Source organism: Podarcis filfolensis, assembly GCF_964270895.1.
Source record: "Podarcis filfolensis genome assembly, chromosome: 12".
In the NCBI taxonomy this organism is placed as follows: Eukaryota; Metazoa; Chordata; class Lepidosauria; order Squamata; family Lacertidae; genus Podarcis; species Podarcis filfolensis.
In genome coordinates this window covers 9,859,816-9,876,656 of record NC_139614.1, presented here as the reverse complement: position 1 = coordinate 9,876,656, position 16,841 = coordinate 9,859,816, and the positions used below count along the sequence as shown (strand labels likewise).

The 16,841-nt window shown below is 40.0% G+C and overlaps 1 protein-coding gene across 50 annotated transcripts in view; it reads right to left on the bottom strand.

Annotated features, from left to right (window-relative positions):
• CLASP2 (cytoplasmic linker associated protein 2) overlaps positions 1-16,841 on the bottom strand; it is a 121,101-nt gene that overhangs the window by 56,764 nt on the left and 47,496 nt on the right. For all 50 annotated transcript variants that reach the window (XM_083577585.1, XM_083577603.1, XM_083577595.1 and 47 more), the window contains 6 exons: positions 13,731-13,877; positions 8,606-8,685; positions 4,863-4,955; positions 4,583-4,728; positions 1,979-2,114; positions 1,444-1,514 (listed from right to left, as the gene is read on the bottom strand). In XM_083577585.1, coding sequence (XP_083433711.1) covers positions 1,444-1,514; positions 1,979-2,114; positions 4,583-4,728; positions 4,863-4,955; positions 8,606-8,685; positions 13,731-13,877 — 673 coding nt within the window. The remainder of the gene's footprint in view (positions 1-1,443; positions 1,515-1,978; positions 2,115-4,582; positions 4,729-4,862; positions 4,956-8,605; positions 8,686-13,730; positions 13,878-16,841) is intronic.

Genomic DNA, 16,841 nt, shown 5'->3' with positions numbered 1-16,841 from the left:
TTTCAATGGGTCACCTCTGAATAAAACTGTATTGAACAGCACCCACGCATTCACATAACAAAAACTGTCATAGAGATATCAAAATTTTCAAAAGGAAGGGGGTCCATGACTTGGCTTTTGAAAAGCTGACTACAGTACTTAGCTAATTGGGAACCACTGTCTTAAGCAGCACTAAAACCACGGAGTATTAATCCCCAGTCCACATATATTTAATATGTCTCACAAAGTGCAATGTTTTTATTCGTGAGTACTGAAAAAGGACTCATGCCACTGAATCCTGTTGCGTATCAAAGGGGAAGTCTGTATTACTCTTTTGTCCTGTGATGTAGCTCTACTGCCTGCCCTAATAGGCTGGCTATTCCATGACATTTACCATCATTAGGAAGAATTCTTCCTGGCAAGCATCACCACACTGTGCACATTCAGTCTAATTTTACTACTACTGTTGGAACTGGCTTCTGTTTAAACAGGATTCAAGAGCAGCAGTAAAGCTGGCTGCTGTTTTGATACTTTCCCTCTGCCTTTTTGGTACACTTGTTAATCCTAAATAAAAACATATACTCTGCTAACATCAAGAATGCAACTACGTGTGAGAACAGGACTTTTTTGAAATGCTGAATGCAATTAAAGATGATGTGTTCTACATCCACTCATCAAAAATGCAACCCAGGCCCACTTGTAAATACATGACAAGTTTGTTCCTGGTCTTTGATTTGACTTTCCTTCATCTTATCTTCAAGTTTATATCATCTTAACAACATAAAGCAATAGAACCAGCAACACACAAACACCAAGCGAATAAAAATAAAAGACTTCATGCCGCAAATGGAGTTGTTATTGATTGGCTGAATTTATATACTGCCCTATACCCGGAGGTCTCAGGGCGGTTCGCAAAACAAAAACAAAATATAAAACCACAAAATATAATCAAAATAAAAACAACAACCCAATAGCTGCCGCCCCCCAAAATCCCACATTTTAAAAGGGCATGGGATGTCAACCAAATTAACAAATGGCCTGGTTAAAAAGGAATGTTTTTTCCTGGCGCCTAAAGGTGTATAATGAAGGTGCCAGGTGAACTTCCCTGGGGAGAGCATTCCACAGATGGGGAGCCACTGCAGAGAAGGCCCCGTTCTCGTGTTGCCACCCTCCGGACCTCCCGAGGAGGCGGCACACGAAGAAGGGTCTCAGAAGATGATCTCAGGGTCCCGGTGGGTTCATATTTAACATTTTAAGTTTCACAATGAATCCTATACATGTTGAAGTCCCACTGAGCCTAATGGAACATACAACCATTGTGACACTTCACAATAATGTTTACACTACATATCAGGGTTAAAGCAGAGCCTAACTCCTGAAGATGAATTCCATTCATTTCCTAAAACCCTTTCTTGAAATCAAGGAACATTATACTCATAAAGCTTGCTATTCATAAATGCTCACCTCCTGACTGCAACAGATTTTGAGGTACAGTTGCTGGTTATTAAAGGTATGAGTCTGGGCACATGGGTATGCTGAAAAAAGAGTGAAAAAAAGCTATCACAAGACATTCAATACTCATAATAAATTTTGTGTAGCATTAGAGTCATAAGGTTGCAGTTCTATAGCATTTATCATTTTTGACACAAAGGTGGCTTTAAGCATAGGGCTCACCATTTTATTTAACTCAAAATAAATTGAGCACAAAAATTAAGATAGAAACCCAGATGGTGGAATGCTGAAAAAAGTTTTAGGCTACATAATAGCTTCATCTTTTCTAATCAAAAATGTAAATAAGGAACTACCATTTCTGGAAACTATACAGGATGATGACATGATATAAAGAGGCCTCTGGCTGCCACAAATACTTCACACTAAGTAGCTTAATAGTTCACATAGGAAAAAGTACATACTTATAGCCTTACTTGCCCATAGTTAATATATGTTAATATGCCCAATACAGAAGTGGACTTTAAAAATAACATTGGAGCATACTTACACGAATGATAAATCTAATGGCTGCACACCCAGAAGTAGCCATAACTTTGGCGCTATTGGGAACCAGATTAAACAGAGTAGGCACAATGGATTCTGCGCCATGATCAAACTTGTTTCCCAGAACTGTTGAAAGATGGCTGGAAGGAATAGAGTAAAATTGGTTATCAAAACTAATTCAGCACCAACAACAGGAACTATAATTACTCTTTGTAAATAATATAACAACCTGTTCCCAGCATGTTCCCAACTTTGCATGTTACATTTAACATAGCCCGTAAACATGCCTGGCTGGACCAGAACTTCAGTTTAATCCAGCTGCCAATTTCTAATGTCAATCAGCCAGATAGTCCTCCAATTGTCTTCCACAAATGTTTTTGAAGATGAACCACCCAGGTCCCTATGGCAAATCTGAAAACACAAACCACACTCCTAGATAGGAAAGCCATTTGTCTTGTGATTCATTTGAACCAGCTGACTAATTGGATAGTTCATTATGCACCTCACCAAGGCAGACCAATAAATGTACATGGGAACTACTGTCACAGTCAAGCACTATCATTTTTCCCAGCTAATCATGCATAAGGATAAAAGTATCTTCAACAGATGGCAATTATACAAGTGTCTTGTCCTTTCACTTCATTTAAGAGATGCAATGAAAATCAGAAGAATAGTTATAATATAATAGCCTATTAAAGGAAGCTATCATTTCCCCGCCACAACACACACATTTTCCTGGAATCCAGCCCCATGTAAAGCACTGCATTTATTCCAGTGGAGAGGAATCTCTGGCATGTGGGTGTTAGGCCAACCAGGCTTCCCCATTTGGCCTGCGAGGCCGGCTGAGCCAAACCACACCTGCCTTTGCAGCCACTGAGTGCTGTCTGAATTCAATGCCTTACCCTGTTCCACTGCTTTCAGCAGCCACTGGATTCACTCAGTAACTCCCAATCTTGCCCAAGGATATCTGGCCCCTTCCAAAACAGTGAGGTGGGAAAATTCAAAAGGAAGAAATGGGGGCACGCTCCAAGGGCGCGCCGGACTTCTTCCTTTGCAAAGGAAGAATTGGGCTTGAATTTGAACTGGGCTCAAAAGGAAGAACTCGGAGCAAAGTGTGTCCCTGATTCAGCCATCTGACATATAACACCAGGGAATCGATAGAATTCTTCTCCCATCTCGATCAAAATGTCCTGCAGAAGGTTGGTTACTTTTGGATCTGGTCCTCCCGCTGGATCCAGTTCCCCAGCCAATTTAGTCATATGAAATTTTTCTCACTCTTTTTTATCCGTTAAAAAACCCTAGGACTAATATGGATATACTATAGAACCATACTTTGGTCATCCGGCTGCAGGATCCTGCACAATATCCTCTCCCAAATGAAGGCAGGGAATTGCCTGCAATTCTAAAGTCTACTCCAGCTCCTTTAACCACAATTCTATCACCCTCCAAGAACCAAATCCTACAAACATGTTAATATTCCTCATGCAGATTTATGTATCCATTCAGGTGCTTTTAAGAACAAAGCACAAGTACAGTTCATACAAAGAGGCTACTTGTTTGCAAACTGTTGTCTTATCTAGATGGTAGTAAGTAAACTTTAAATACTTTAGGTAACAGTGGGGGGTGCCAAGGCAGCCACAAATTATGCAATTTGTACTTAGGTATTTGACCATCAATAGTCTGTAAGAGGCCACAGAAAGCCCACAAAAACTCCTCCTCACTACCACCGTGCATGCCTACCTTTCTTTCTGTGCTCACTCTGTGTGTGTGTGTGTGTGTGTGTGTGTGTGTGTGTGTGTGTGTGGACAGAGAGAGAGAGATAGTTTGACTGTAGTAGTAAAACTTCTAACTGGTTTACAAGAAATAATGACTACCATGCTTCTTTATAATAATGTGCATGCTCACATGCTTGCAGTCACGAAGCGCAACTGATACATGAGATGTAGCCCGGAGGATCTTGCTAAGGGGTGGGCTCACAGCAACGGCATTTGTATTACTTTTAGAAATCTCTTTAAATAATGAGCTTCTCTTACAAAAGGCTTCCCACAATGCTTTTGCCACAAGAGTCGCAAACATAAAACTGAAAGTGTGATTGATGTGAACGTATCAAATGCTTTAAAATAGAAAGCAAATCAAGTCTTATTATCAGCTCATGATTTTGAACATTTAAGATTAGAAATAGCGGGGTGGCCTGTGTCTGCAGTTATTATCACTGCAGGGCATACCACAATAATTCTACTTTGGATGATCTAATGCATATTAATATTCTGCAAAATGAATGCCTTTCTGCAGCATTGTTTATGCCTATTTTTAAACATTATATCCCTTTAATACAAGATCTGCTCTAGCAGGAAACTATTAATCTGCAAAATATGAGAACTACCACACCTCCAAAGGAACAAAGGGCATGCAGATGCATAATGTGCCCTGCAGTTGTGTTCTAAACTCTTATTCATGTTTTACATCAGTTATGTTACTTATCATAGTTATACAGATACGTAAAGCAATGCAACATTTCTACTGCATTTCCAGTAAGGACTATTCAACTGACTAAACCACAGCCAAGTACTGTAGTTTTGTATTATCAGTTTCCTTAGCAGATACTTACGCTACTGTAATGCATGCTTCTCTAACCACTTGTGATCTGAGATCTTTAGCTGATAATTTAAATGCTCCATCCAACAGCCGTAAATGCTGGAAAAATCCGTCATACTGAGCAGCTCCAGCAACAAGTAATGACCGGACCTTCTTGAGCTGGGGGTGGGGAGTGGGATAAAGGGGGAAAAGAATTGGTATAATATCATTTCTGATTCCAAACGGATAAATTTGACAATAAGCTACTGTTTGAGTCAAATAAATATGTACAATGTAATATTAAAAAGATATACCGCACTGGCTCGTTGATCCCAATCATGTTTATCATCTGACAAGATTTCTCTGATTTTATTTAACGTTTCTTCGAGTTCACGACTGGAATAAATCTGAAAAGAAAAGATGATGAGACTAAGACTGGGTTTTGCAGAACTCAAGTAATCAAGCCAAGCAGCATTCTAGAATGGTGGCAACCCTCTACGCTATGGGAGTGTTAAGGATAAGAGAGCTAAGAATTAGCCGATAACTGGTTATTGTTTATGTTTCTGATGGGCAAAGTCCCTCTCCACTGCAATCCTGTGAGATGTGGTTTCATTTGCTGTTTGGCAGTACAAAGTAGACATAGTATTACTGGTGAGAAACATTAAAGTGCTCAAACTTCTTTTAAAAAATAAATCATCAGCATGTTTTGGACCCAAAATTTTAGTTATCTACTAGAAAAGTACCCTAACTGTTCTGTTAAGTCCCCACACGCCCAAATATTAATCAATATAAAATCCAACCGCAGAAGTGAGAGGAAGTTAATGAAAATGTTCTGTTTGATAACAAAGGAGTGCACCTATATTAAGCTTAGAAAACACTATAAGGCAGATACATGGGGGCAAGCAATCCTGTATATGTAGGGTTAAAATTTCATGGAAACTCATCTTGAATTCGGATCTAGGAAATGGAACCAATGCAAATGGTTATGTTAAGTCTGTATTTCAGCATCCTGCTCCTCTTTTGGGGACAAACTCACTGGCGCCTATATGGATGCAGATGTTCTAATTCAGCCTTTATTAACAAAAGCCCAAGTAAATAATTAAGAAAATGTATACCAGGGTGATAAATGGCAAGAAGAGGAGGAGAAAGGAAAAAATATGCTGGCTTGTATATATCTTTAAATAATTAATGCTATAAAATAATGTTGCTTATATTGGAGGCAGCCAACAGAGGGCAATAGAATACAACAAGAGCTTGTCCTACTCACACAGGAATTAAAAACCATTAAAACACTGAATTAATTGACAGCAACTATAAAAAGCACAATGTTTGGAAAGTTCACTGAACACTGCATATGAATTTTTATCTTGGGTTTTTCAGGTAAAAGAATTCCCGGCCTCTATTGATAAGGGTGGCTCTAACTTAAATTCCGTCTATTATTTTCTGTCTAAATTTCTGGAAAAAAATTCAAGTTATTATATGTCCTACGTTTGATTGGGATACTCCTGACTTTGTCAAAACAACAGTCTATATTCCACGGAGTCAGGGGTAGTCCACAATTTCCCCACCTAATTGTTTTTATGGAGAAAATGTAACAAAAAATACAAAATCTGTCACCGAGCCCCTGCCCTTGATGCTGCCCTTGAGCTGTTTCTCAGCAACATTCCTCTAATACAGATCAGTCCCAAGTTATGCAGGGGTTACGTTCCGGGGATGGTGCAGAAAGTTGAAATTGCGGAGACCCTCCCTGGAGCCCAAAGGTGAGGTCAGTGAGGATAGAGGAAGCTCCAAAGAGACCAGAGGCACAGAAGGGCTTTGCTTACACCGCTCATCCTCCCCGCCTAACAGCTAACGTGCGCTGTAGCGAAGCCGCCGCCGCCGCTTTCCTGCATGTCCTGTAGCCTCCTGCTGACCCCAGAGCTTCCATTCTAGTTGTGGGTATTTTGGGATACAGTATTTTGGGTATGGACTGAAGGGAGAGCAGCGCAGAGGGTGTTTAAAGGGTGATCTCCACTTTACGCAATTTCACTTAGGTGCACAGCAGCCCGGAACGTAACCTCCGTGTAAGTGGGGAGTTTGCCTGTATTTCTTCTCAATGCATATTTTAGAAATGTCAACCTTACTATAACAGTACTATAATAACAGTAAGTGCTTGCTAAAATGGTTTGCTTTACTGTGTTCTAATTGAACAGGAAGGACTTACGTATCCATACGAGAAAAGTTTATAGAAGTCACGCTGCAATGACCATCAATACAGTTTAAGCTTTAATTTCACACCATTTACACAAACAGTTTAGAGCTAGTGAAAATCAATTTTGATGTAGTTAAACAAAAAGGCCCGGGTATACTGGATTGTTGTTGGTGAAACTTTGAGGCCACAATGAGCCAAACAATTTATCAGAAATAACAGACCTTGGCTAAAATGACTGTATGTTTGTTATAGATAAGAACCATTAATATTCCAAAACTATGTAGTGTAATTTCATCAGATGGCCTCCTGTTGCAGAGAGAATCCTAAAACGTGGCTGAAGCATATGCTGTCTCCAGCATGGTCTGTGCTTAGCTGTTGGCTCCTCACATTGCCTCTGCCCCACCCCTATCTAACAATTCCTACATGCTGTGTTATATCTATTCTATTGTCCAAAGAAGAAGTATACGTAGAATTATTATAGACTGATGAAACACACTATGCATAATGTTTTGACTGTAGGGATTTAGATTTGTGAGTGTCACACATGCACTCTCTCAGAAGGATGCTGAGCAGAGAAACAATGAAAGCTACTGCTTTATCACATAAGATGCCTTGTCTCAATGCTGCCAGGACACCTATGACCGAAACAGAATTTAAGGATTACTTTGTTGGGCTGTTTCCCCTCCCTCAAGTATATATGTGTGTGCAAGTCACCTGCTTGTCTCCATTTAAAAAGCATAATTGCTTTTGAAATTTGCTCTCAAAATATACTAACACATTTTGCTTAGTCTGGCACTTAGGAATGTACACTACAACCATGTAATTTTATAATAGAATAAGTGAAATTTCAGCTAATACTTTATTTACAGGGAAATAAGCTGCAAAGGCCTTGATCACTACCTTGTCCAATGCCCAGCTCAAGACAGACTCCTCCACAATATGTATTTAAGCCACTTAGGATTAATCCACTTTACCATAGCTGTCGTATGCCACAAGCAGATGTGGTCAGAGTCTTATCCTACAGATTCCTGACCAGTAAAACTCTCTCAAGCCACACAAGTTCATGCAAGTACCGTATTTTTCACCCTATAGGACGCACTTTTTCCCCTCCAAAAATGAAGGGGAAATGTGTGTGCGTCCTATGGGGCGAATGCAGGCTTTCGCTGAAGCCTGGAGAGCAAGAGGGGTCGGTGCGCACTGACCCCTCTCGCTCTCCAGGCTTCAGGAATCTATCCGCAAGCTGTGGGAGAGCTGTGCGACTTCGTGCAGCTCTCCCACGGCTTGCGAAGAGCTGCCTGCACCCAGAAGCTTGGGGCGCGCTGAGCTCAGCACGCCCCAAGCTTCAGGCTTCGCGCAGCTCTCCGCAAGCCATGGGAGAGCTGCGGGAAGTCGCGCAGCTCTCCCACGGCTTGCAGATAGCAGCCTGTTCTGGGGTCGGGGGAAGCTCGGGCTTCCCCCGCCCCAGCCCCGCGCCTGGGGGGGGGGAACTAATTTTTTTTCTTTATTTCCCCCCCAAAAGCTAGGTGCGCCCTATGGGCCGGTGCGCCCTATGTGGCGAAAAATACGGTAAGCTAAACTGCACCCTTCACTCTCATCCTACTCAATCTGATGTGGAAGATTATTCCCAAATATATTTATAATTTAACACCTGAGTGTGCGAATTTAACTCAGCTACCAGACCTCCCCAAAAGAAAATTCATTCATTCAAAACTTTTTAGCACACCCTTCCTCGAGTTCAAGGCAGCCCATGGAACTCAGTAAACATTCAGTTATTAAAAGAGGAGTGAAGCGAAAAGCAAATTTGCAAAAAAATTGAAGTGCTCCCAAATTGAAATCTTATCATGAACCAAACAGACTTCACCTTACCTGTACAGTAGGAACATCTGTAAATGCCTTTATAAAATCATCTTCATCAACAGCACCAGCTCCTCCTTCCTTGGTGGTGCCTGTAAGTGATAAGACTGCAATTATATGTATTTGTATAAATGTTTGCTTGTATGTCTGCTTGTTATATTCAATAAAGCTTTGGTCTAATAAAAACAAAAACATGTATTTTACCTGGGATTTTAAGCTACTGATGAGAAACAATAAGACTGATTAAATTACTGGTTTTATTACGTAAGATACAATTTAAAATGCTTGAACTACCACAGGGTACTGGTGAATATTTACAAGAATGCCAGCCTTCCCTGCCAGGGCAACAAATTCTGTACCAAGAAAACCTGAATTCTGCCACCTATATAATTATGTAGATTTGCATAGTTTGCATAATTTATTCTGCTTCTCAGCGGTGGTCAAAAATGATGACAACAACTGTGGCTCTCCCATGCTCAAAGGTCAAAAGAAAGAAAAAAAGCACAAAGTCTAGTATCTCCAACCCTAACACACAAGGGATAAAAGCTGGAATCACTGGCAAGACAGACTGGAAGACAAAGATAAAGAAAAGTAGGGTGAGAATATAAAGAGCCAAAGGATTATTGTGCTTCTTAATGTGGTTCATCAATTAATACCAATGAAGTGAATTAGGCGGCAGTGATTAGGATGAAACTAAACAAGGAGGAAGAATGTCTCCAGCCCAAGAAAGCTGCACTCTATACAAGCAGGGAAGTTAAGAAAGGTCAAAATTATAAATTTAGTTGCATGGATGAAAAAAAGGTTTATGTCAGAGACTGAGAATTTACAAGACTGAGTTTGCCCCGAATATGTTTTCCATTTTCAGCATTCAGAAGCATTACACACAGCTGGCTTTACCAATTGCAACAAGTGGCTCAAAGATGCTTATCACCAATGAACAATGAAACAGTGCTGTGTTCGCATGAACATATATTGGCTCAACAAGCTGCTATGGACAAGCCTTTGGGCTCCACATTCGTTCCTTGGTTCTCATGTGTGAGCATGGAACCAGGAAGTCTTCCATTAACAAAATTCCCCATTTCATCTGAATTGGGAAACTATGGTTAACAGCTCCATGACAACTCAGAATATAAACCAACTTCTAGCCATGGCTTAATATTTATGGCAGTGTTTTTAAACTGTGTTCCAGTGGTTCTTGAGAACTTTATTAGCAACTCCCCAATAAGGTAATGTGTAATAGTGACCTACCCAAATCAAAGTCTGTCCACTACTAGTAGCATTGTAGTGTGGAATCACAAGAGCGCACTCTGTGACAGTACATGACTAGTGTGTTCATGTGACGCAAAGCTCACGTGAGACAATGGTAAGGCCTGACATTAGCTAAATGATCTTCATGAATCAAGTGTGTATTCCTCAAAAGTGTACAGGGTTCCATGTGAAATGTTCCAGAAGTTCTTGGAGAACAAGTTAATTTAGGCAGTTCCTTGAAGGCAGAAAACTGATAGCAAACAGATACTGCAGCAGTCTGCAGAAATAAATAAGCAACATTTGGAGGAATCCATATTATTATTGTTGTTATTAAAAGGAATGAAAACTGACACTTGCACTGGGCTAAAAGTAACGTAAATTAATGCGACAACACAGGCCTTAAAATGCAAAGCCTGTAATATAAAAGATTAGACAACTAAAATGTGTTAGTTTCAAACTTAGGAAAGCAAATGCTTTAACTAATTCTGTATATTAAAATGCCACTTGACATATCTTTAGGCAACTCATTAAACTTATTAGACAACATGTTTGTGACCTACTAGGTGAAATATAACTTTGCATGTAAATAAAAACAGCAATGTTCTTTTCACACTTGAGTGCATACACCTTTGCTAGAGGGCGACTTCTAGCAAATGTTTAAATTAGAAGAACGTAAGATATATGTGATCTGGCTCACACAACATGCTAAGCCAAACTGATTCTAAATTCCTATGCCCACATTTATGTTTTAACTGCATCAGATTAGAAATGGCTACCACCTGAGTTTACATAGGTGAGATGGCTCATATGTCAAACTAAAAAAATAGTCTGTCAGTGTGAACCAGCAGCTCAAATACTCTCACAGCACTCCAATCCTGCTGCAAAATTAGTCAGAGCCCAGCTTGCCATGTCCCCCAAACCCAGGTTCAAGTTTTACTTCCTCCAAATAAACCACAAGTCATAGCAAGTCTGTCATGGTCGTTTGTCAGGAACAAGTCAACCTAGGTTTGGAAGACACAACAAGACATGTTCTAGGGTTTTCAACCCAGTATGTAGCGGAGCAGCAGGGGAGGAACACCGCAGGTACATCTGCTATGGTTTAATGTGACATGAGAAATGAAGCCATGGGTGGCGTCATATAACTAGAGTAACTGTCAATGGAGTCATGCTCAATAAGCTCCATCTCAACAGAGCATGTAAAATGTGTGTGTCACCAATGAGAACATATGCCATAACTATTTTGAATACATGTTTTTGTTGTATTTGAGGTCTCTGGATTCACTAACTTTTGAGAGAAGAGGATTACCATACTTTTCCGTGTATAAGACAAGGTTTTTTTTACTCTAAAATAAGGTTAAAAATCGGGGGCGTCTTTTACACGGATAGTGCATATGCGGGACGGGGGATTGGTTGCAGCTGCGAACATGAGCTTGTCAGCAGTGATTGGGTAGGTGATTAGTGGCTGCTGCAAGGGCTGCTTAGGATTGGCTGTTGGTGCAGCAATTGGGTGCCTGGTTGGTGGCTGCGTTAAGGGCTGCTGCGGCAATTGTGTGCGTGATTGGCGGCTGCTGATGGGGAGCGAGCAGACGCTTGTTTTCTTCTGCGACGCGTGCGATTGGCAGCATCAGGTGAGTCCGTCTCCCCCCATTTTCTCAATTTGGGGTCCCCCAAAATAGGGGGCATCTTATACACTGAAAAATATGGTGTACACCTGAGCATACACAGATTAAAAATTAGTTTTTAGACGCAATTTTTGTCATGCCTTTTATTAAAACTTTCTGGGGTCTATCAGTTTTCAAACGTTTTTCAGAAGTCCAACATCTGACACAGCTTCCGCTTGAGTGCAAGAAGCTCTTGCAGCCAACTGGAAGCTGCACCTTGGCTGTTGAATGTTTTGGAAGCTGAACGGGCTTCTGGAACGGATTGCGTTCGACAACTGAGGTGTGACTATATAAAGTCCCAATCTTCATTGAGGAGCAGGGAAACAGATACTTGTTTCCACATTGGTGGAAAGGGGTTGCAGGCAAGACAGCTTTCCACCAATGGCAAAATGTTTCAACACACTAATGAACATTCACATCCAATTTTGATTATTACCACTTTGAGCTAACACCAGAAAGAAGCCCAAGAACTATGTTACTCACACCACATGTACCAGTGCATTTTGGCTTACCTATTTTGGCTTAACAACTGTGCCAACCCAAGTTACACGTGCATGTTTTAAAGTTATTGTTTTCTTTGCCAGGGTTATGCATTATCAGAAAAATGAGTTTACTCTACTACACAAAGTAGAGGTGAATTGTTTTTACATCACACGTACAAAAACCAGTGAAGTATTGAATGAAGGTTCTATGGGTTTGGTTTTTGCTGAAACATCTAATATCTATAAAGCCAAATCTTAGAAAATAAAAGAAATGAGGTACAAAATTTCAGAGGAAATTATAATAAAGAATAATTCAGACAAAACCTAGAGGAAAATGCTAAGAATTTACCAAAAAGTAAACTCAGATCCTTTGTATACAAAGAAAAATTTTGGGTTTGCATTTCACCCAGCATCCAGTGCACACCTGTTGTGCTATACAGAATTATACAGGGCAATGTAACCTTTTTTTTACAACTGCTATGTTTAATTGCCTGCCCAGGGTTGCAGCATTCATGTCCTACATCAGCGGTTCCCCAAGGGTGTGGTGTGCCACACTGGTGTGGCAGGAGAGGATGGCAAACGTGGTGAGAAGAATCAAGGACAATCAAAGAAACTGTTAAACATTTCAGTTTAGGGTAATGTAGTATAGCATAGTATCAATTTTTATTTATCTATTTGCAGAATAGGGTTAGATATTTTTTCAAAATGAGAGCAAGAGCATCAAGTGATACGGAGTACAATCCTAGTTGTGTTTTCCAATAAATTTCTTATCAATAAAAAATTCAGCATGGCATGAGCAAATTCTTATTTTGAAAGTGTGGTCCAGATAAGTTTCAGAACCAAAGCCCCAGCTGATCTTAAGGAGCTACCCGGTTCACACAGAAAACATGAGTAACAATCCTTCCAGCTTTCATAATGCAACTTCTGCAACGATTTAAAACCACACAATGAAAGTCAAAATGGAAAATATAACATTAACTAAAGCTTTCAGACAGACAACTGCATCTTAAATATAAATTCAGTGCATCAGTAGCCTGTATTAAATTTTGCTATTGTAATTTTGATTATACTTAAATGATCACAGTAAGAGAAATGTTATTTGCTTTAGAAAGTCCTGTTTCCAGCCATTTCAAAAGATAATAAATGTCTTCCAACTTAAAATTCCTAGGGACATGCATGTAAATACGTAAAACAGATTTGTCCATGAACCAAATCTGCCACACTTACACAGGAATTAATATCACAGCACTGTGGTGTGGTCTACATTTTTCCCCCTCAAACAAATGGCTTGAGTCCACTTAAGATATTATTTTACCTGTTTTTAAGTTTTTATATAACAGCAGGGATGTTTCAGTATCAAGTAATGCATTAAAGCATTAGATTCCTCACTATGCAATGTAAGTAAATATAAAATGTAAATTCAACTATTCACAAGAGTGTGAACAGCTAATGATACAATACAAAACAAGCATTTAAAAACTTCACGTTCCGGTTCAGTTATGGTTCTCTGGATATTAACTGGGATATCATCTACATCCACACACATGCACTAATTCATGTATGCACACACTTTGCCAAGGTTCTTCACACTTTCTAGGTCTGCAAAAAATACTGCAGTTATGAATTAAACATTACCCTTCGAAGTTCCTCAATATGAATTATGGCTGAGACAGGGTCAGCAAAGAGAAGAAAGACAGAAAAGGGGGAATGGGGAAGAACACTCAAGGGTCAATAGTTTGGTTTTACCTCCAACCTTAGGCCCACCAGCAGAACCTGGCTTTCTTGAAGTATTTGAGGGAGTTGCAGGTTTTTTGGCTGCAGGAACCTTGAAGGCTGAGGCAGCTGAAGATGGCCTGTTTCCATCCACTGACTCTTCATCATCAAAGCTTTTATCTGGAAAGGATGTTTGAAAACAAAATCTTGTGTTATAATCCTTTTAAAAAAGAAAGAAGTGCCTTTTAAGCTGCATTCACTCAGAAGTTGCCAAAAATCAAATAAAATCAATACTAATTATTACGCCCTTTGTCTTCAAAGCTGTAGACAAGTAATAAAAAGAAAAAGGGGGGAAAGCCATTTCATTTCATATAATGGATTTGCAAATGATGGTGGGGGGGGGACATTTTAAAAATTCTAATATTTCAACAAGAAAAAATATTTTACAAGGCAAGTATTGTCCATTTCTAATTTATTGCTAAAACCGAACTCTCGCAATTAAATTCATTCCCAGCATTTTAACAGAGAACAAAACCTCTGCTTTTCTACTACTCATGCTTGCCGTCTCTACTACACATCCTCCTCCCACAGTGTGTCTACTAACACTCCCTGCTTCATTTCTTCCACCCTGATTTCAGCACTTACAATCACAGATCCGTTTGCAGATCAGCCGCCTCATTCCTCTGACAGCTCTCAATGCCCCTTGCACTAAGATACTCTCACTTGCTCACATGGCCACATGGATGGAAAATCTCAGTGCTAATCAAAATATTCTGTGAAAAACTGTCAGAAAACACCATAGATCCACCACGGAGATTTGTGCCGGCATCCTTCTCTCTCTTCCCTGCACTAGGTACTGAAACAACCAATCGGCTGCAAGGTGACATCATCTCCTGGTAGCCACTGCCAGATGAAAAGGTGAAAATTCTTCACACATATAAATTCATTCCCATGCGCAAACATTTGCAGCCACCGTTCTATAAGCTATTAAAAGAAATTTTAGAGGCATAATACTCTCTGAGACCTTAGGCTTAACCCCACCCTGCAAATTTCAAGGGTGTTGCCTTTTGCCTAGTAAAGTTTCCCTCCCATCTCCACAATTTTTGCTTTCATGATAGCATATTCCACTTAGCATCTCAGACTGAAAACCCAGCATTGCACAAATCAAATGAGACAATTTTACAGCCAGGTAAAAGAAAGCTGCATTTCTCTAGGACCCTGAAAACGTAAGGGAAACCCAACCTGTAGTTTCCCTCACAAACAAGATGGGCGAGGCTGACACACAGCTGCGTAAGGGAGATGCACACCCATGTCACAGACTTCCTTTCCCGGAACCTTTATTATTATTATTATTATTATTATTATTATTATTATTATTATTATTATCCTGTCACAGGTCCCTCTAATTTCTGCAATTATTTGTTTATCCCCAGTGTGCTTCTATTTTGGAAAAATAAGACATCCTATTTGTGGAAGGCTGCATTTCCATGACATTTAAAATCAATTTCTGCCCAAACTGTGATCACCTAGATTGGGAAAACATATATTAAACATCACAGGTGAAAACGTGGGTTTAGAAATACTGGCTTAGCCCCATGAGCAATTTATACAGGATCACTGACCTGCTTTGCTTGCTCTACCTAGCTATGCTTCTTAATTTAAGGTTTACAAAATGCTGCACATTTTTAAAAAATAAAATGCATTTCCTTCCATTACAAGTGGTATCCAACTCTGAAGATTCTGCATGCAGGGATATGTTACTATCAGAATGCAAGAGGAAGACATGAAACACATTATTCCATGAGTTTCCATGGAAACCGTACTCTGCCTTTGCACATGAACTGGAAGACAACATTTCAGTTCTCACTACAAGAGACGCCTTTAACCCTTACGGCATGAGAATTCAGACACACTGCTGACTGATTTAAGCATGGTGAAACCTCTACAAGTGCAGCACGAGAAATAATGCACTAAGGATAAAACTGAACTGTAAACAATCTCATTTCTTAGAGCTGGGTATCTTCTCAACATGCAGTTACAAAAGTACACAGCAGAAGACAGTAGCTTTTACACAAAGCTTGTGTGAGATTTTAGGATTTCCTCAAAACACAAGAGGCAGCTACCTAGCCAGTTAATCTTAACCATCTATGAATCTTAACCACCACCAGAAAACTTCTGATCTGGATTTAGATTCTCTCTTCTATAGTTTAAGTTTCATGAACGGACGCTTTTTTTCTTGGGAAAGTTTAAAATTTGTTACCAAAAATAATACATGATTTTTTCTTGCAGGACATTATACAATAACCAGCAACACATGCTCAGGTGCTTAACACAAAGACAGCTCTGTAGCCATCTGAAATGTAGTCTGGGTTTCCTGCAAAGGACCAGGTTATTAACTGGACTGCCTTCTCCTGTAATAGGCTGCCCAAACACCAAGACCATAATCTAGGCTCTGCTTCAGGAGTCTCAACTTCGGAGATGAATGCCCTCTTCAGGAAGAGCTGCGTGACATCTACACTAATGTTATTTAGGCACATGTGTTTTTTAAAAATAAATATCCAGGTTTTTCAAGCTCATGTTGAAGTTTTATTTTATGGAGTTTCTTTTGCATGTGCTGCTGTTGAAATTAATGATTCTTATATTTTTAGTGGTGTTGTATGATAGCTACCTTGGCAGCTCTTGGATGGTGGGGGTGCAGGGCATAAACGGAATAAGTAATTAAATGAGTAAATAAGATGAGCAAATTAGCCCTCAAAAGTTATTAGTCTGCATGGGAACTAACAGGAGGGACAGCAACAGCCCACTGCATTTCTATGCTGGGTTCACAGGAGGCAGTCCCCCTCTTCCAGCAACCTACTTCAAATCACAGAATTGTAGAGTTGGAAGGGACCCTCTGTAGGGTCATCTAGCCCACCCCCTAGAATGCAAAATAAATAAATAGATGCAGGAATATCAACTGAAGCTTCGAGGACAAATGGCCATCCAACCTCTGCTTAAAGACCTCCATGGAAGGAGAGTCAAAAACCTCCTGAGGGAGTCTGTTCCACAGTCGAACAGCTCTTACTATCAGAAAGTTCTTCCAGCTCCTTCAACTGTTCCTCATAAGGCTTGGTTTCCAGACCCTTGATCATCTAGGCTGACCTC